The sequence below is a fragment of the Eptesicus fuscus genome, chromosome 18 (genome assembly GCF_027574615.1).
Source record: "Eptesicus fuscus isolate TK198812 chromosome 18, DD_ASM_mEF_20220401, whole genome shotgun sequence".
Lineage (NCBI taxonomy): Eukaryota > Metazoa > Chordata > Mammalia > Chiroptera > Vespertilionidae > Eptesicus > Eptesicus fuscus.
In genome coordinates, this window is record NC_072490.1 from 37,082,829 (window position 1) to 37,103,973 (window position 21,145).

Below are 21,145 nucleotides of genomic sequence, written 5' to 3' on the forward strand. Positions count from 1 at the left end.
GTTTGTGCCTTGGACTGGGAATCGAATCTGAGACCCTTCAGTATGCGGGGCTGAGCTCTAACCACTGAGAAAACTGGCCAAGACTAGGACTTTTTTTCCTTTTTTAAAAAATATGTTTTTATTGATTTTAGAGAGAGGGAAAGGGATATCCTAGTAGAGACAGAAAGATCAATGAGAGAGACATCAATTGGCCGCCTCCCACACACTCCCTACTAGGGATTGAGCCTGCAGCCCGGGCATGTGCCTGACTGGGAATCGAACCAGGCACCCCGTTCATGGGTCAGCTTTCAACCACTGAGCCACACTGAGCTGGACTCTTTTTTTAAAAAACTGCATTATTGAGATATAATTTATATACTATACAATTCTCCCATTTAAGCATACAATTCAATGGTTTTTAGTATACTTATAGGGTTGTGCAACCATCACCAAAATAAATTATGATTACATTAATAGATTATAACATTTTTGTCTCCTCTGAAAGAAACCTCATATCCATTCCTCTCCCATTCCCCAGCCCCAGCCCTAAGCAACCACTAATATAGTTTCTACCTTTATAGTTTTGCCTGTTCTGGATATTTCATACAAGTGGGATCATAAAAATATATATGTGATTTGCTGTGAATGGCTTCTCTCACTCTGCATGTATATTTTTAAAGTTCATCCATGTAATAACATCTATCCTTTTTATTAACAAATAATATTCTATTTATGGATATACCACATTTTTTACTCATTCATCAATTGATGAACACTTGGGTTGTTTCAAATTTTTGGCTATTGTGAATAATGCTATGAACACTCACGTATAAGTTTTTGTATAGATGTATGTTTTTATGTCTCTTGGATACTATATATATGTACATCCATCTATCTATCTTGAAGTAGAATGGCTGGGTCATAGATCTTACCCTATAAACCACTACACATTTCAGCTAGTCTTAGTCTCTGATATTATTAAATAATTATATCATTAATAACACCAATATTATTGGTCTTTGTTGCAAAGACCTTTACTTTTATTATCACAAATCCTCCCTCAATCCTTTGACACAGGAATCATTATTCCCTGTAGTACAGGGAGAGAAATTGGAGCGCATGGGCATAAGGCAATTTGTCTACACTCAGACAGCTAACACGGGCAGTGCTGAAGCCACAACCCACATGGGCCTGTTTTCTGTGCCCTCTGTGCCTGCTGCCATGTCTTGGGCCAGACCCTGTCCCAAAGCTGTCGTAACATGCCTCCTGCCCTCCTTTGGGGCATTTTCTGGAAGTTAGACTGGCCTGAAATCCCAAGGGTAAAAGCTGTACACTCACCCATGCTCTTTTCCCCAGCTGGCACTGAGGGCCAGGGGAGGGGCTTCCCCCGGGAGCGGGAAATAAAATGAAGGGAGGGCTGAGCTGAGCAGGGCAGTACTATAAGGTTAGGAGGCTGTGAGGGGGAGGTAAGGATTTTTTTGTTTTGTGGTGTTTTGTTTCTTGGCTCTTGGAGAGCAGGTGAGGTGGGGCTTGGCAGAGTTTTGCTCTGGATAGGGAATGGGAGTGAGGAGTGAGGCCAAAACAAGCAGGCTTGGGTAGTGAGCTTTCACAGGCAAGGCAGGTCTGAGGAGCGCCCTTCCCCAAGTCGTTAGGAGGAAAGAGTAATTTTACCTGACTGTGGAGGGAGCTTTCTTCCATGACCCTCCCTGAGCCCCTTATTCTGCGCCAGGCCCTTGCTGTGCTGGGGGCTAGGCTTAGGGAGAACACCTCAGGGCCAGGCACCCGGTGCCTAGGGGGCTAAGACAGAAATAGACACTTGGCTAAGAAGTAGGAAGGGCAGGTTGAAGGGGAAATTCTGTAAGCTGTGTATGAAGGCTTTCCAAGGAGTGGAAAGCAATGCAACTGGGGCTTCAAAGCTACAGACATTTAGCTCTGGGACAGAGGAAAGCATTGCAGGTGGAGGGAACTGCCTTTTGCATGCTTGGAACATGCAAAAGCCTGAGCACAGAGGTTTAGGAGACAAAGTGGTAGCAGGTGAGCCTAAAGCTGTCAGCTAGAGCTGTACTGTCCAGTATGGTTGCCAGTAGCCATAAGACACCATGGCTATTTACATTTAAATTAGTTAGCATTAAAAATCCAGCCTCTTAGGCATACTAGCAACATTTTAAGTGTTCAATTGCCACATTGGGCTAGTAGCTATGGAAACAGAGAGAATAGATGTAGAATGCCTCCATCATCTCACAAAGTCCCTTTAGTCAGTGTGAAGCCTCAGGAGGGTTTGGATTGCTCAAGGGCCTACGGGAGAGAGCAGGCATAGCCTGGGCTGCCTGGCCTGTGAGGCCTGGCCTGTGATGTCTCTGGACTACAGCTGAGGGAACAGTCCCCAGCAGTGTGAGGTGGTGTGACTCACCTCCTGCCAGCATAAAAGTGGACTCTGCCCCCAGGGACAGGAATTAACCAGGCCTGGCGTCTTTAGCTCCAACTCGGGATCCCTGATCAGTGTGATCAGAGCCAGAGTCAGAGAAACATGGAGTGAGTGGTACTAGGGAGGGTGGAGCCGCTGAGTGGGGCTGAGCCTGGGCACTGAGGGGGTCTCCAACTTGGTCACAGTTGGTGTGCATGGGGTTGGACAGAAAAAAGGCTGGGGGAGGTGTCTGTGAATTGAGAGGGGAGAGCAGAGTGGAAGCTTGCTGGATGGGGGTGGGGTGGTTCTGTGTCAAATGATGAGAGAACGGAAACCCTCCCAGTCCACGGTAATGAGCTGTTTCTGCTTCCTTCCCAGGTCCAATGCAGTCCAGCTGACGAGAATGGAATATGCCATGAAGTCCCTCAGCCTTCTCAACCCCAAGTCCCTCTCCAGGTGAGGAGAGCCGAGGGTGAAAGGGAAGGGGAGCTTCCTGTGAGTGGTAGGGCAGAACGTCTCAAATTTCAGTGGCACATAAGTCACTTGTGTATCTTCGTAAAGTGTAGATTCTGATTCTGGGGGTCTGTAATGGGACCCAAGATTACCACCACACTGTGCTTGCGCTTTCATTCTTGATCTCATTTAAACCTCACCACGACTTTGGAAAGTGGAGATTATTATGCCAAATTAATAGACAAGGAAACTGAGCACAGAGTGGATGCTTTCGATTACCTAGCAAATGGGTAGTGGGGCCAGGATTCTAACTTTGCCTGCCTGACTCCAAAACCCAGGTTCCCTCCACTCCTTTAGTTCTACATTGTTATGTCAGAGTTCAAAAACATCTTACACTGACGTCAGCTTCGCCACTTCATCTCACTTTACAGGTGAGAGGAGTGAGGCCAAGAGAGGAAAGTGGAATTGGGGGTATGTGAGGTGGGTCTTCTATCACTCTGTTCCTCCTCATGGTCTGAGAACCAGCAGAGTCAATATCACTTGGGAATTGATTAGACACACAGAATCTCAGACTCCACCCAGACCTACTGAATCAGAATCTGCATTTCACCAAGATCCCCGCAGACTTACACGCCCATTAAAGTCTGAGATGCACTGAGGTGGCTGACTTTTGAGTAAGACTATCTAGAGCAGGCTTGGTAGGTGGTAGGGGAGGAGGAATATGGTGAGCTCAGCCTAGAGGGATTGCTATGGGGTGAGAGCTGGGAAGCAGCAGGCAGCTTATTCTAATGCCCCAAACCACCCCCAGGTATGTGGCAGTGAGCACCTCGGTGGTGACCCAGCAGCTGCTGTCGGAGCCCAGCCGGGCGCCCCTCAGAGTCCGGCCCTGCAGAGTGAGCACCCACGACCGGAGTGTGCGGAAGGGCATCATGGCGCACAGCCTGGAGGACCTCCTCCACAAGGTGAGGGGCGGGCCTGACCTCTGCACAGCCCAACCACTGGGACCTTGGCTCAGAGTTGGCCCTGCCTGCTGCCTCTGTCCTCCAGGTCATGAGCTGGAAGTTCAGTAAGGATGAAGTTCATGGCTTACATGGTGAAAAGATTTCCTTTCTTATGCCAGGTCAAGTGGGTTGGTAGTGCCTGCCTGGAGTGCTGTTGACAGGGTGAGGGTAGTCTATTGCTTTCCTATATCAGCATCAGTGGTATTGTCAGAGCATATCTGCTCCCTGGAAGGATCCTTAGGATGCCTTTTACAGTCGTTCTTAAACATGTAGAAGTGCCTGGAAGTTGGGGAAAGGGGCAATATTTTAGACATTCCCTTCTCCATCAACTCCCTTCAGCCAGGGCAGTTCTCCTCCGTCTGTTTCCTATACTGACCTTCCACGTAAGGATTTTTTAATAGCTGTAGAAGACTTTCTTCAAACTGTTAATGAGGTAAGCTTCCAGAGGAGAAAACCAAGGATATACAATGCTTGTGGATGGTAGTCACAGCAGGCAAGAATGACACCCTTCCCCATGTCCAGGCTTCCTCTCCACTGCTTGTGGGTATCTTCCTCCGTTGCCCGGCCTACAGCCTCATCTATTCTGGCTCCATATTAGTCATGTGCTTCACTGCCCCACTGGCTTATCAGCTCCAGGGGGTGGGACCCTGCTCATCTGCAAGTCCAGGTGCCTGACACAGATCAAATGTTTGAATGAGGCTTCCAATTACTAGTCTGCTTACCATATAAAAACCATAGCTGACCTACCTAACCCTCTATTCTAGGTTGTCTCCCCCATTTCTCTGAATTAGGTCCATCCTTCCTGGAAGCCAATTTCCCCTCCCTTGTGAGGCTTCCAGTTGTGCCAGACTACATTTCTTGTGCCTTGAATCAAAAGGGCTCTTTCACACTTGAGTCTAGACTCTGCAATATTTTTCACACTGAGGTTCAGGGACCACCTTATGCATTACAATGGCCTTGTTAACACATGGCTTCCCAGACTTCTCCCCCTTGAGACTGATTAGGTCATGAGTGAGGCACAGGAATTGTCATTTAAGCAGATTCTTCAGGAGATTCTTGTAGCCACTGAGTTTGAGAATTCCTAGTCAGAGCCCTAACTGCAGAGAATGCAGGGAGAGACAGCTTTCTAAGATGGACCATAGGTCAGAAGTGAAGTCTACTTGTAATTAGGAAGACATCATTCTATCTAGACTGACTTTCCAAATTTGGCAACAGAAAGAAAGGAACAGAGAAAACAAGGGGAGAGAGGGTAAGGAGATATGGTTGGGAGAGAGCAGGGTATGAAGTCCTTTATTGGCTATGGCAGAGAACAGTTGGGTTTCATGTTAAAAGATAACAGGAAGCTCCAACTGGTTTGGCTCAGTGGATAGAGTGTTGGCCTGTGGACTGAGGGGTCCTAGGTTCGATTCCAGTCAAGGGAACATGCCAGGGTTGCGGGCTCAATCCCTAGTAGGGGGTGTGCAGGAAGCAGCCGATCAATGATTCTCTCTCATCATTGATGTTTCTATCTCTCCCTCTCCCTTCCTTTCTGAAATCAATACAAACAAAAAAATTTTTTTAAGTTAACAGTAAGCCATTGGAGGATTTTTTAAAATGAAATGAGATTTTGAAACAATCTCAAACTAACAAAAGTTGCAAAAACAATATGAGACTTCCTGAAGCACTTGAGAGCAAATTGCTGCCCTGATGCCTGTCATTCTTGGATACATCAATGTGTGTTTTCTCCAAACAAGGATATTCTCCTATATAATCACAATACAACCATCAAAATCAGGCAAAATACAATCTATACTAATAAAAGGGTAATATGCTAATTAGACCGGACATCTTCCAGACGACCTTCCAGATGTCCTTCCTGACAAAGCCGGGTCTGAGTGAAGCCATCCACCTCTGGTCCCAGGCGCCTGCAGCTGTGGTGCAGCCCAGGCAAAGCCACCCGCCCAGGATCCCAGGCACCTGCGGCTGGCCGGAGGAGTGAATCCTGGGTCCCGGCTGCGGGGCCAAGGCAGAGGCAGTTAGGAATGATCAGGCTAGCAGGGGAACAGTTAGGGGTGATCAGGTAGGCAGGCAGAGGTGGTTAGGGGTGATCAGGTAGGCAGGCAGAGAGGTTAGGGGCAATCAGGCAGGCAGGCAAGCAGTTAGGAGCCAGTGGTCCCAGATTGCGAGAGGCAGTTGGACAGCCCCTGAGGGGTCCCGGATTGGAGAGGGTGCAGACCGGGCTAAGGGATGCCGCCCTCCCCCCCACCCGTGCACGAATTTTATGCACTGGACCTCTAGTATTATATAACTACCGTTTGATCTTGAGACTACATTCAAGTGTTTGCAATTATTCCAATAATTGCTTTGTAGCAAAAGGATCCAGGTCAGGATCAAGCGTTCTATTTAATTGTGAATCTCTTTATTTAATTTTTAATTTATTGATTTTAAAGAGAGAGAGATGAAGAGGAAGAGACAAAGACAGAGACATTGATTTGTTGTCCCATTTATTTATGCATTAATTAACTGATTCTTGTATGTGCTCTGACCAGGGATTGAACCCACAACTTTGGTGTATTGGATGATGCTCTAACCAACTGAGCTACTGGCCAGGGAATTGTGCCTCTCTCTCTCTCTCTCTCTCTCTCTCTCTCTCTCTCTCTCTCTCTCTCTCTCTCTCGCTTAATTCTCACCCAAGCATATTTTTCCATTGATTTTTAGAGGGAGTGGGAGGAAGGGGGGAGAGGGGGAGAGAGAGAGAGAGAGAGAGAGAGAGAGAGAGAGAGAGAGAAACATTGATGTGAGAGAGACCTGGACTGGGGAAAAACCTGCAACCCAGGTACCTGTCCTTGACCAGGAATCAAACCTGCCACCCTTTGGTGCACTGGCCGATGCTCTACCACTGAGCCACACTGGCCAGGACTGTGCACCTCTTTAGTCTCCTTCAGTCTGAAACAGTTCCCTAATTTCCTTGACATTCATGACGTTGACTATTTTGAAGATTAAAAGCCAGTTGTTTTGTTTACTCTTATTTAGTTTAGAATTATTTAATTGCATACAATTTTGATTTGTCACATTACTATTTAACTTTGAATATCTGAATAAAAAGGTATGGTCAGGGCCCTGGAGAGGTAGATCAGTTAGTGGGAGTGTTGTCCCAAATACCAAGGTTGGGAGTTCAATCCCTGGTCAGAGCACATACAAGAATAAGTGGAACAACAACTCTCTCTAACTCACTCTCTCTCTCTCTCTCTCTCATCATTAAGTAAAAAAAAATTTTAAAGGTACAGTCAGGCTTCTCTATATAAAGTTATTGTTTTTTTCCTTTCTGTTAACTATTTTCTAGGGAAGTACTTTGCACTAAGTAAAATCTCATTCTGCATCTAAATTTCAATTTATTTATTTACTTACTAGAGGCCTAGTGCATGGAATTCATGCACGGGGGAGGGGAGGGTCCCCTCAGCCCGGCCTGCACCCTCTCCAATCTGGGACCCCTCAGGAGATGTCTGACTGCCAGTTTAGGCCCGATTCCACAGGGAGTTGGACATGCCTCTCACAATCTGGGACCGTTGGTTCCTAACTGCTTGCCTGCCTGCCTGCCTGATCACCCCTAACCCCTCTGCCTGCCTGCTTGATCACCCCTAACCATCTCTGCCTGCTTGCCTGATCGCCCCTAACCACCTCTGCCTCGGCCCTGCACCTGGGACCCAGGATTCCCTCCTCTGGCTGGCCGCAGGCACCCGGGACCTGGGCTTCCCTCCCTCTGGCCAGCCGCAGGCACCCGGGACCCTCTGGCCAGCTTCGCCCGAGCCGCAGCCACAGCCGCAAGTGACTGTGGGTGGGCAGCTTTGCCCTCTCCTGGGCAGCAGCCACAGGCACTGGCACCTGGTACCAAAGGCGGGCAGCTTTGCCCGGGCCCGGCTTTGTTAGGAAGCAAGTCTGGTCTAATTAGCATATTACCCTTTTATTAGTATAGATATCAAAAAGGACTCAAGTATCCCCATTTAAATGGGATATAAGGATGGTAACAGATTATTTATTGATGCTCAAATTGTCCCAGACTTGGCCAGTGGGACTCCTTTCAGCCCTATTCCTGTGTTGCGCTTTCTGACTTCCTGGCACAACAAGGTATTGCAGGCTCATCTTGTACCTTTCCTGCCGTAGCCCTCGAGCTCACCATTTTTTTCTAAGAAGGTCTGCTTCATTTTAGTGAAGAATGGTATTCAGAAAACAAGATCTGAGAGCTAGGTGTGTTCATTGCTGTTGGTGTATTGCTCATCCCAGGCCTATATTAAAGGATTTTAAGCAGAAAAATATGTTCTCTAACGAATCCAAGTAAGAAAAGTAAAGTGAAAATTCTACTATTCAGAGAGAATTAATGGTGTGACTGTGAATGTCCTAAATAGTCTATCCTTATATATTACTTAAATGGGGTTATGTAGTATAGAGCTGACTTTTCATCCTATAACGTCATGGTCTCTTTCCATTTTAATTAGTATAGTATAAATTTTAGTAAATGCACATTATGGACTATGGACTCTGTCAAATGACTTATATATAGCATTTCTTATAATCATCACCTTGAGGCAGCTACAATTATTCCCATTTTCTAGGGGCAGAGGCCAAGTTTATTCACTGGGATTTAGACCTAGGCTATCATCTCACACTTTTGCATTTAATTATTCTATGTACTTGCTTCAACTTTTTAGACTATGAAAACTAATGTACTTGCCTCAACTTTTTAGATTATGAAACTAGTTTAGAGAAATGAGGTGACTTAAGTTCAGAACAATGAAGTAGAGAAGCTAGAATTCAAACCTATGTCTCTTTATCGCTAGAGTTACACTATTCAATGCAGTAGCTACTAGTTATATGTGGTTACTAAATTCTTGAAATTTATCTAGTTGAAATTGAGATGTGTTTACATATAAAGTGCATATAAGATTTTGAAGACTTAATATGGAAAAAATGTAAAATCTTATAACATTTTTATTATAATTATATATATTTTTAGATTGAATTAAGTATATTACAAGTAATTCCACCTGTTCTTTTTTTTTTTTTTTTTTTTTTTTTTTTAAATATATTTTATTGATTTTTTACAGAGAGGAAGAGAGAGGGATAGAGAGTTAGAAACATCGATGTGAGAGAAACATCGATCAGCTGCCTCCTGCACACCCCCCACTGGGGATGTGCCCGCAACCAAGGTACATGCCCTTGACCGGAATCGAACCCGGGACCCTTGAGTCCACAGGCCGACGCTCTATCCACTGAGCCAAACCGGTTTCGGCAATTCCACCTGTTCTTATTTTAATGTGGCTATTAGAAATTTTATTTATTTATTTATTTATCCTCACCAGAGAATATTTTTTCCACTGATTTTTAGAAAGAGTGGAAGGGAGGGAGGGGGAGAGACACACACATCAATGTGAGAGAGACACATCAATTGGTTGCCTCCCTGAGGTGCCTAGACAGGGATCAAACTTGCAACCCAGGTACATGCCCTTCAGTGCACCGGGCCGAAGCTATATCCACTTAGCAACATCAGCCAGGGTATGCCATTAGAAAATTCAAACCAATGGAATAGAATTGAAAGTCCAGAAATAAACCCATGTATCTATGGTCAATTGATTTTTTTACAGGGTGCCAAGACTATTCAATAGAGAAAGAATACTCTCTTCAACAAATAGTGGTGGGACGTGGTGATAACCACATGCAAAAAAATAAAATTGGATCCCTGCCTCACACTATGTACAAAATTAAGTCAAACTAGATTAAAGAGCTAAATGTAGATCTAAAACCATACAACCCTTAGAAGAAAACATAGGTGTAAGTCTTCATGACCTTGGTTTCTTAGATATGGCACCAAAGCACAACCAACCAAAAGGGGGGAAAATCAGCATTAAAAACTTGTTTTGCATCAACAGACACTATGAAAAAATGAAAAGACAACCCACAGAATGGGATAAAATATTTGTGAGTCACATATCTCATAAGCATTGAGTATCAAGAATATATAAAGAACTCATAACTCAATAATAAAAAGACAGCCTATTTAAAAATGGACAAAGAGTTTGAGTAGATGTTTCTGTAAAGAATATAATACAGCCCTGACCAGTTTGGCTCAGTGGATAGAGCATTGGGCCATGGACTGAAAGGTCCCGGGTTCGATTCCAGTCGAGGGCATGTACCATGGTTGCAGGCTCGATCCCCAGTAGGGGGCGTGCAGGGGGCATTGGATTGATGTTTCTCTCTCATCGATGTTTCTAACTCTCTATCCTCTCCCTTCCTCTCTTTAAAAAATCAATAAGAATATATTTTTTTAAAAAGAATATAATACAAACGGGTAACAACACATGAAAATGTATTCAACATCTTAGTCATTAGGGAAATGTAAACCAGAAACACTTCATTCCCAATAGCCTGACTAAAATAAAAGATAGACAATAACAAGTGTTGATGAGGTTGTGTAGAAATTGGAATCCTCATACATTGCTTGTGGGGATATAAAATGATGTAGCTGCTTTTGAAAACAGTTTGGTAGTTCCTTCAAAAGTTAAACACGGGGTTGACTAAACGACTCAGCAGTGTCACTCCTAGGCATATACCCAGGAAAAGAGGAAATATATTTTCACCCAAAAATTTGTACATGAATGATCATAACAGCATTCTTTGTGATACTCAAAAAGGGAAACAATCACAGGTCTATCAATTGACGAATCAATTAAAAATGTAGTATGTCTATATTTTAGAATATGATTCAACCATAAAGAAGAGTGAATCATGTTGCAACATGGGCGAACCTTGAAACATACTAAGAAGCCAGTGTAAAAAGGCCACATAATGTATGATTCTGTTTATCTGAAATAAAGGTCCAGAACAGCCAAATCCTGTAAAGTAGAAGTTGTCATGGGTTGGGAAATGGGGAATGACTACTAATGGGTACTGGGTTTCTTTTGATTCCGAAATCGGATAGTGGTGGTGGTTGCAAAACTTTGTGAATGTAGTGAAAAACACTAAATTCTACACTCTAAAAGGTCGAATTGTATAGCATATGAGTTATATCTCAATAGAAATTTACATATGTGGCTTCCATTATATTTTTACTGGAAAGCACTCTTCTAGAATATTAACCATGATGCCAGGCACCAGGAGATACCATAATACAGTCTTTGGATGGTGATCTCACAGCAAGAGCCTGAGCTGCAGTCCCATTCCACAGACCCTGGGCCACTTGTTCTTTCCCTGTGATGTGATGGTCGTCCCCTTACCAGCTCTGTGGCTGCATGGGGGTGGCAGAAGCATCACCAACCTTATTCCCCAGGTCCGGGACACCCTGGTGCTGGCAGACAAGCCCTTCTTCCTGGTGCTGGAGGAAGATGGCACAGTGATAGAGACAGAAGAGTATTTCCAAACCCTGGCAGACGACACAGTGTTCATGGCCCTCCAGAAGGGGCAGAAATGGCAGCCCGCATCAGACCAGGTGAGGTGCCACCTGTGGAGGGAAAACACTGGGAATCAGAAGTCCTTGAGGGGTGCCAACCAACACACTTGTCTCGACGCAGGGCTCTAGGTACCAACTCTCCCTCTCCCGTAAGCCTGCCAAGAAGATCGATGTGGCCCGTGTAACTTTTGACCTGTACAAGCTGAACCCACAGGACTTCATTGGCTGCCTGAATGTAAAGGCAACTCTCTACGGCACATACTCCCTTTCCTACAATCTTCACTGCTACGGGGCCAAGCGCATCATGAAGTGAGTGAATTGGGGTTCGCTGGGGGCAGGGTGGGTATGCAGCAATGGGAGAGCCCCTATCTGCTCACATGGACCTCAGCCTTTTAGGGCCTGGAACTGGTATTGATGCTGACAAAGCATGACAGCATGCGCTAGATCTTACGGCTGAACTAGTGCTTTACATTTCACTAATGTATGCCAAAGGGGTACACATACTCCTCCAGGTAGAACTGGGATACATTTAAGTTTTGTTTGTTTTTTAAAAAATATATATTCTATTGATTTTTCACAGAGAGGAAGGGAGAGGGATAGAGAGTTAGAAACATCGATGAGAGAGAAACATTGATCAGCTGCCTCTTGCACAACCCCAACTGGGGATGTGCCCGCAACCAAGGTACATGCCCTTGACCGGAATCGAACCTGGGACCTTTCAGTCTGCAGGCCGACACTCTATCCACTGAGCCAAACCGGTTTTGGCTAGTTTTTCTAATTATCTTCTATTATAACAATTATTTTTTTCACTTAAAATAGTAAGTTTTCCTAAGTAGTTTTCTAATCAACTGTTAAAAATTAACATGTGTCAAAGATTTTATTGAATTCACTAATTAATGAGAGAAAAGAAGTTACAATCAGTTCCAAGGAGAATTCAAAACCCCACCTATATGTATGTCCATCAAGAATACTGAAATAGCCGAAACCGGTTTGGCTCAGTGGATAGAGCGTCGGTCTGCGGACTGAGAGGTCCCAGGTTCGATTCCTGGTCAAGGGCATGTTCATTGGTTGCGGGCACATCCCTGGTGGGGGGTGTGCAGGAGGCAGCTGGTCGATGTATCTCTCTCATCGATGTTTCTAGCCCTCTATCCCTCTCCCTTTCTCTCTGTGAAAAATCAATAAAATATATTAAAAATAAAAAAAAAAAAGAAAGAATACTGAAATAGCCCTATCCGGTTTGGCTCATTGGATAGAGCGTTGGCCTGCGGACTGAAGGGTCCCAGGTTCGATTCCGGTCAAGGGCATGTACCTTGGTTGCGAGCACATCCCCAGTGGGGAGTGTGCAGAAGGCAGCTAAATTGATGTTTCTAACTCTCTATCCCTCTCCCTTCCTCTCTGTAAAAAAATCAATAAAATATATTTTAAATAAATAAATTAACAAATAAATAAATAAAATTAAACAAACAAATAAATAAATGGCCTTGTTAAATGAGCTTGAATTTTGGACATCTCAATTAAGGTACAATTGCAGGTAATGCCTGTAGACCCTTTCCCATCTGCTGGGGGAAGGCAGCATCTGTTCCTATCTGCATATCACTCTGCAAGTTATGAAATTATCAAGGGAGCATGGGGAGGAGCATTTAGAAGATGCAGCCGGGAGTTTTCTCTGTACTTTAACTCCACTGCCTTCTCATTCCACCCAGGGAAGCTCTTCGCTGGGCCCTCTTCAGCATGCAGGCCACAGGCCACATGCTGCTCGGCACCTCCTGTTACATGCAGCAGCTTCTGGATGCCACCGAGGAAGGGCAGCCCCCGAAGGGCAAGGCCCCCTCCCTCATCCCGACCTGTCTGAAGATACTGCAATGAAGGCCCAAGTCCTCGAAGGCCTTCTCCAGCCAAGGACTAGCCTGGGAATCCCATGCTCAGCTGGTAGCGCCCACAAGCCTGGCAGTTAGAGAGCTTCTTATCTCCCTACATCTCCCTCACCCACACAGGACCATGAATGTGGAAGCAGGAGGAAGGGCTGGAAACCTGGGATGGGATGGCCAAAGCAAAGATGAGGGCTTTTGTCCCGGCCTAGCTCCTCCCTGTCCGAGGTAGCTTAGCTGACCAAGACTGTTCGCCAGCACGCTAGGCATGAAGTCTGCCCCTCAGCTACCGGTCTTCACATGCTATACTTTCATCACACTCCCTACCTCCTGGCCCCCATCCCTAATAGTCCTGAGTGAACGGTCAGGCCCATTAGTATATGATATTAGAGAGTTGGCAATAAATGATTTATGCTGATACATCTTTGCCTGTGTTCTTTGGAGATGAGGGTGGAGTTCTATCTGGAAGGTTAGACAGGTCTAAAGGAAAAGAGGAATCTATTGTCAAACCAGTCTCCAAAATGTGGGGTTATAGGAAACAGCACTTTTTCTGCCAAAAATGTCTGCTTAATCAGAGACTTGAGCAAACCATATAATCCATACACTAAGTAACAATTTACAAAAGAAATTTGCCTATCGGAAGGGCTTTGATGGGCAGGGTGGGATTAAGGCACTCTTCTAACTTCTCACTGTTGCATTTTATTACAATCTTTTTTTTTTTTTTTTTACAGAGAGGAAGGGAGAGGGATAGAGAGTTAAGAAACATCAATGAGAGAGAAACATCCACCAGCTGCCTCCTGCACACCTCCTACTGGGGATGTGCCCGCAACCAAGGTACATGCCCTTGACCGGAATCGAACCTGGGACCCTTGAGTCCGCAGGCCGACGCTCTATCCACTGAGCCAAACCGGTTAGGGCAATTACAATCTTTTAATTGTTTAGGCGGTAAAGCACTAACCAAGCTGTAACACAGCTCTCAATCAATGCTTTCCCTAGCTTGCCAGACAGTTCAGAACTTTCAGCCTCAGGATTTCAAAATGAGCTGTTAGGTAGCCACAAAGAATATTGATTTCTCATCAGTGTGAGCTGGCATTTTTCAATATAGGACAACTCAAAACAAAACAAGCAAGAAATGTTTGCAGTGACCACGCTTTATAGTCTGTAACTCTCAGATTAAAAATCAATAGAAAAAATATCTGACCCTTACTTAAAGTCTACTTGGGTTTATTAAGAACAAAGACAAAGGCCTGGGTTGGAGAGTTAATGCTGGCAGCTGACCCATACCCTGCAGCTTGTGTGGGAGGAGCTGCCAGAGCTAGCAAAACCCTTTCTACTCTGGGCTTTCCTGCTCTTGCAGTTATGGCCAGAGGCTCGGCTCCGTGCCACCCTGGCTCCATGGGGTCGGCCTTCTCACATGGAGGCATGTTGTTTATTATCAGCACAGAAGCTGTTTCTGGTCACCCTTCGCTGAGTCTGTGGCCTACCTGTTCCTCCTGTAAAGTCAGTCACGCACTGAGTTGGGCTGGGGGTGGAAGAGGCTTGGACTTTTGTCTCCACTCCCCCTCCTTCTGAGATTCAGAGCTTCACAAAGGAGTACTGAGTGACTGACATCGTCCCCATACACCATGGTTGGAGGTTTGATTCAGAGCTTCACAAAGAAGTACTGAGTGACTGACTCTTGACACTGAGCCCTCCCAGCCCAGGAAAACTTAGGTTCTTCCTTTTCTTCAAAGAGCGTGGAGATGAACGGAGTCACACCAGCAGTGGGCAGTGAATAGGAGAAGACAGGCCTTGATGAGTCTGGAGCACGTGGAGGGAAAATTTCAGAGTGTGGGAACTCAAGTCTCAACAGGGTCAGCAGCCAGTCCAAGTAGAGGAATGGTCCATTCGGGGGCCAGTGGAGGAGAGGTCTGTTGCAGTTAGAGCAGGCAGCGTCCCAGCCACTCAGCCTTAGTCTTTCCATCTTGCTCAAGCTGGCACAGAAGACCTTTCAAAGGAAGGATTCTAAAATACCGTGGGGCCTACCCTGACTGGGTAGCTCAGTTGGTTAGAGCAGTGGTCGGCAAACTCATTAGTCAACAGAGCCAAATATCAAGAGTACAATGATTGAAATTTCTTTTGAGAGCCAACTTTTTTAAACTTAAATTTCTTCTAACGCTATTTCTTCAAAATAGACTCACCCAGGCCGTGGTATTTTGTGGAAGAGCCACACTCAAGGAGCCAAAGAGCCTCATGTGGCTCGCGAGCCGCAGTTTGCCAACCACTGGGTTAGAGCATCATCCCCATACACCATGGTTGGAGGTTCGATCCCCAGTCAGGGCACATACAAGAATTAATCTATGAATGCATAAATAAGTGGAACAACAAATTGATGTTTCTCTCTCCTTTCCTTTCTTTCTCTAAAATCAGTAAATAAAAATTTAAAATACCATGGGACTTGCCCTAGCCGGTTTGGCTCAGTGGATAGAGCATTGGCCTGTGGACTGAAGGGTCCCAGGTTTGATTCCAGTCAAGTGCACATGCCCAGATTTCGGGCTCAATTCCCAATAGGGGGAGTGCAGGAGACAGCCAATCAATGATTCTCTCTCGTCATTGATGTTTCTTTTTTTTTTTTTTTTTTTTTAATATATTTTATTGATTTTTCACAGAGAGGAAGAGAGAGGGATAGAGAGTTAGAAACATCGATGATAGAGAAACATCGATCAGCTGCCTCTTGCACAACCCCTACTGGGGATGTGCCCGCAACCAAGGTACATGCCCTCGACCGGAATCGAACCTGGGACCTTTCAATCCGCAGGCTGAGGCTCTATCCACTGAGCCAAACCGGTTTCGGCATCGTCATTGATGTTTCTATCTCTCTCCCTCTCCCTTCCTCTCTGAAATCAATCCTATAAAATAAAAGGGTAATATGCAAATTGTCCCCTCGACTGGGAGTTCCACCTGAGTTCAACCAGAGGGCTGGGCTGGCCCGACAACCACCCAGGGCCCCTGCCCCAGGCCAGCCCCATCCCTGATCGCCTCCCCACCCCCCTACACCCCCCCCATCGAGGGCAGGGCTGGCCCGCCAACCACTTGCGGCCCCTCCCCCAGGCTGGCCTGACCAGATCACCCTGATCGGGGCTGGCCACTGGACCCCCACCCATGCACAAATTCATGCACTGGGCCTCTAGTAATAAATAAAAAATAAATAAATAAATACCATGGAACCTGTGACAAAGCACAGTAATGGCCAAGCCCCAAACAAGATAAAACCACACCACTTGCATTATTGCCAAAGTTCTTGCTAGTCCTGTCTATATTTGCTCACATCTATTTAAAAATTGGTTATTTAAATATTTGAATTAGAAAAAGTTCTTGAGGTATAACTTACATATACTAAAATTTACCCTTTTAAGGTATATACTAGTAGTTCAATTAACTTTGGGCAAATTGATACAGTATGTAGCCACCACTTCCAGCATGCCAAAAAGCTCCTTTATGCCCCTTTCTAGTCAATCCTATTCCCCCACCCACTCCAAGCCCTTGGCATCCACTTGGTTTTCTGCCAAAATAGTTAGCCTTTTCTAAAATGTCATGTATATAGAATCACACAGTCTTTTAAAAATTTAGTTCTATCAAATTTTAGTTTTGAAATTTTTTATTATTTAAAAATTTTTATGAAACTTAGTCTTTTATGCTTGATTTATATATTTAAACTAGATATTTATATATGTATCTATTTATATAAAAGCCTAAGCAACCGTTACAACCGGATGACCAGATGACCAGCCGGTAGCTATGATGTGCACTGACCACCAGAGGACAGACGCTCAACACAGGAGCTGCCCCCTGGTGGTCAGTGTGCTCCCATAGCCAACCTCCCATGATCCCTGCCCCCAGTTGGCTGGCCCCAATGGCCTTGATCAGCCCTGATCACTGGCCAGGCCAAGGGACCCCACCTGTGCACAAATTTGTGCACCAGGCCTCTAGTGTATATATATATATATATATATATATATATATATATATATATATATATATATATATGTGTGTGTGTGTGTGTGTGTGTGTATGAAATATATATATATATGAAATATATCAATGAGATAAAAAATTTAAGCAGTTCCAAAGGGAAAACATATTTATTCATCTTCTCACCTCTGATTCCTTCTCCAAAAGCAAACACCTTGTTTTTGTGTGTCCTTTTGAAACCGGACACAAAACAGGTCCGGGGCTGCCTGTCACTACTTGAGCCAAATTAAGCAGAGACAAGGTTGAATTACATGAGCATTTAATCCAATAATGCCAGCTGTATGGAGAGAGCAGCAGGTCATCCTGAAAATTTTGCTCTAACATCTCCTACTCATTGGCTGATTATATATGGATAAGGAAGAAGGGCTACATGCAAGGGGGAAGGGGGACAGGAGAAGGGCTGCAGGATCCATGGTCCCTATGTCTCCTTCCAGGATCTTGAAGTCCAATAACAAGGTAGTTAACTTACTATGATGTTAAAAACCAGCTCAGCCTGTTCCTGGGACTGGAGAATGGTCAGCATTCCTGAGGCGAATTCCCAGAGGGGGTCAGGGTCCAGGCACAGCAACAAATCAAGTGTTTCCTGTCCTTGATTTGCTCTCAAAATGAATTTTTTGAGTAATGGACCTATCCAGGCTCCAAGGCATTGTATCTTTTTACAGCCTTGTTTTTCTTCTTATAACAGATTCTCCAGTTTCCCAGGATCTGTAAGAAAACCTGTTATAGCCCGCCCAGCCGGTGTGGCTCTGTGGTTGAGCTTGACCCATGCACCAAGAAGTCCAATTCTCAGTCGGGGCATACGCCCGGGTTATGGGCTGGAGGCAGCCAATCAGTATTGCATGGATGTTTCTATCTCCTTCTCCCTCTCCCTTCCTTTCTCTCTCAAATCAATAAAAACACACTTAAAAAAATTTTTTTAAAACCTCTTACCTATAGTTAGTAAAATGAATAATCATTAAACAAGTGTGGTCCTATTCCTATTATGTGCCCTTCTCCCTATCACTTTCAGAAATCCAGGAGTATATAAATAAAACAAATGTACATAAATCGCACACACATATAGTCATGCACCCCATAATGATGGGGATAGTTCTGGGAAATGCAACGTTAGACAATTTCATTGTTGTGTGAATATTATAGAGTGCACTTACACAAACCTAAATGGTATAGCCTACTACACACCTAGGCTACAATCCTGTATAGCATGTTACTGTACAAAACAACATGAGATGAAATCAAGCACAAAAGAAAATTATGCAATTCATTGATCAGTAAGTATGAGATGTATGATCCTGCTGCTAGTATAACATGGCATACTGTTTTATGGCAAACGTTTTTTAATAAGTAGAAAGAGTACACTCTAAAGTAATGATAAAAACATAGTATAGTGAATACATAAACCAGTCCCATAGCCGTTTATTACTATTTTTAAGTATTATGTACTGTACATAATTGTATACACTATACTTTTCTATGAAAGGCAGTGCAGTAGGTTTGTCTACACCAGCATCACCACAAACATGTGCGTTAAGCATTGTGCTATGACAGTGTAACAGCTTCAACCTCACTAGGCGATAGTAATATTCAACTCCATTATAATCTTTTTTTTTAATATGTTTTTATTGATTTCAGAGAGGAAGAGAGAGGGAAAGAGATAGAAACATCAATGATGAGAGGGAATCATTGATTGGCTGCCTCCCGAACGCCCCCCAAAGGGGATCGAGCCTGCAATCCTAGCATGTGCCCCCGACCAGAATCAAACCCGGGACCCTTCAGTCCGCAGGCCGATACTCTATCTATTGAGCCAACCCGGCCAGGGCTCCATTATAATCTTTTTAAAAAATATTTTTAAATGATTTTTTTAGATGGAGAGAAACATCAATGTGAGAGGTTTTTTAAAGATATTTTTAAAAATTTTTAGAGAGACAGGGAGAGGGAGAAAAAGAAAAACATCGATATGAAAGTGAAACATCAATCGGTGGGAACACCCTGTACCAGGGATTGAGCCTGCAACCCAGGCATGTGCCCTGACCTAAAGAGAACCAATGACCTTTTTGTGCATAGGACGAAGCCTAACCAACTGAGCCACACTGGCCAGGGCTCTATTATAATTTTATGGGAACACCATCACATGTGGTCTGTAGTTTACCGAAATGTCATTATGTGGAGCATGGCTATATGTGTGTGTGTGTGTGTATATATTTTTATTAGGGCCCTCTAATTCATGTGGAACAACATCTGAATAGCACAATATACCTAAGTATCATTGCTGATCAAGTTCATCCTATCATGTTGATGGCATATCCCAATGGAGATGGCTTCTTCCAACAAGACAATGCGCCATGCCACGGTGCTCGTATTGTGCAGGAGTGGTTTCAAGAACATGAGGGAGACTTTACCTTGCTTAGGTGGCCCCACAATCACCAGATCTCAATCCAATTGAGCATTTGTGGGACAAAGTTAAAAGAGCCATCAGGCAGCTGGTTCCACAACCATTAAATCTCACAGAACTGGACAGTGCTATTCATCAGGCATGGTGTCAGATTCCTCGCATCACCTTTCAACATCTCGTGGAGTCAATGCCAAGAAGAATCGCCGCAGTATTGAAGGCAAAAAGTGGTCCAACTGATGGAGTGGTCATAATAATCTGGCCACTCAGTACACACACACACACACACACACACACACACACACACAGTGCATGCAATTCTAGTCACACTGCCCTTCACTTTGGTGTTTTTTTTTTTAATATTTCTGGAGATTGAGTCATATCAGCACATATAGACCTATACATTCCTTAATGGCTGCATGGTCTGGATGTGTTACAATTGACTTAGCAATCCCTCTATTGATGGGTTTAGGTTAATTTGAAGTTTTTTGTTAATGCAAACAATGCATTAAAAGTTATAGTGCTCTTGGTAAATAAATAAAACAATGCACAGGTTGCATGTGACCTTTCCATAGTTGTAATTACAGAACAGAATCCATTTTGTTCTTTCTTTCTTTTTTTTTTTTTACTTAGTTCATTTCTCTTGTTGTTCCCTCCCTCTGCTTCCTGGTAAATTTCTGTAAGTTCTTCACACCTGCCAATCATAACCCATGCTTGGACACCTTTTCTGATTTCACCTGGTTTCTCACTCCTCTCTCTCTAAATCTGCACAGGGTTTATCAAGGTGTGTTGTGATGCTGTGATCTGAACTGTATCCACTTGGTTGAACTTCTTGTGAGTAGTGCCTGGGTCTTGCTGATCTGTGTTCCCCAGTTGCCAGGGCCTGGAATAGAGTTAGCATTAAAAACATGTTGAATAGCCCTAGCCAGTTTGGCTCAGTGGATAGAGCGTCGGCCTATAGACTGAAAGGTCCCAGGTTCGATTCCGGTCAAGGGCATGTACATTGGTTGCGGGCACATCCCCGGTAGGGGGTGTGCAAGAGGCAGCTGGTCGATGTTTCTCTCTCATCGATGTTTCTAGCTCTCTGTCCCTCTCCTTTCCTCTCTGTAAAAAGTCAATAAAATATATTTAAAAAAAAAAAAAAGATATTGAATAGCCCTAGCCAGTTTGGTTCAGTGGATAGAGTGTTGGCCTATAGACTGAAGAGTTCCGGGTTAGATTCTGGTCAAGGGCACATGCCCGGGTTGTGGGCTCGATCCCCAGTGGGGGGCGTGCAGGAGGCAGCCGATCTGTGGTTCTCTCTCATCTTTGATGTTTCTATCTCTCTCCCTCTCCCTTCCCTTCTGAAATAAATAAAAAAAATATTTTTTAAAAATGTTGAATAGGTGATGTATTAGATTTATTTCCCGTATAGAGCTAATCACAGGACAATTTATGTTTCCAGTGTTGAGGCTTGTTTTGTTTTTGCTTTGATAAATAATGCTTTAGTGAATCTCCTGCCTCTGGACTTTTTCTCCTTTTGGATTATGCACCAGGCTGTCCTTCCAAGCAGTTTACTGGATTCCCCTCTCCCCCTACCCGCAACTTGCCTTAAGATAGTGTGCATAACAGTGGCTTTTT

General features: G+C 44.3%; 2 protein-coding genes across 4 annotated transcripts in view; one reads left to right on the plus strand and one right to left on the minus strand.

The window, feature by feature from the left end:
* Nucleotides 1–11,130, minus strand: part of IL17RE (interleukin 17 receptor E) — a 35,097-nt gene extending 23,967 nt beyond the window's left edge. Inside the window, exon 1 of the mRNA XM_054729444.1 lies at nt 11,126–11,130. The gene's annotated coding sequence lies outside the window, so the exon portion shown is untranslated. The remainder of the gene's footprint in view (nt 1–11,125) is intronic.
* On the plus strand, nt 1,417–13,518 carry CIDEC (cell death inducing DFFA like effector c). 3 transcript variants are annotated; one of them, XM_008151911.3, is made up of 6 exons: nt 1,417–1,445; nt 2,762–2,839; nt 3,645–3,798; nt 11,138–11,296; nt 11,379–11,566; nt 12,961–13,518. In XM_008151911.3, exons 2-6 carry the CDS (start codon nt 2,787–2,789, stop codon nt 13,121–13,123), a joined length of 717 nt encoding a protein of 238 aa, XP_008150133.2. In that variant the 5' UTR covers nt 1,417–1,445; nt 2,762–2,786; the 3' UTR covers nt 13,124–13,518. The 3 variants fall into 3 exon arrangements, with proteins under 3 accessions (XP_008150133.2, XP_054585421.1, XP_027982874.2); XM_054729446.1 differs by lacking the exon at nt 1,417–1,445 and adding an exon at nt 1,458–1,497; XM_028127073.2 differs by lacking the exon at nt 1,417–1,445 and adding an exon at nt 2,479–2,511.
* Nucleotides 13,519–21,145: the final 7,627 nt, after the last annotated feature.

Excerpts from the sequence above, each read along its gene's own strand:
- CIDEC (XM_028127073.2), top strand. Across the intron at positions 3,799-11,137 it reads TGGAGGACCTCCTCCACAAG|GTCCGGGACACCCTGGTGCT; the intron begins GTGAGGGGCGGG and ends CTTATTCCCCAG. Across the intron at positions 11,567-12,960 it reads GGGGCCAAGCGCATCATGAA|GGAAGCTCTTCGCTGGGCCC; the intron begins GTGAGTGAATTG and ends CATTCCACCCAG.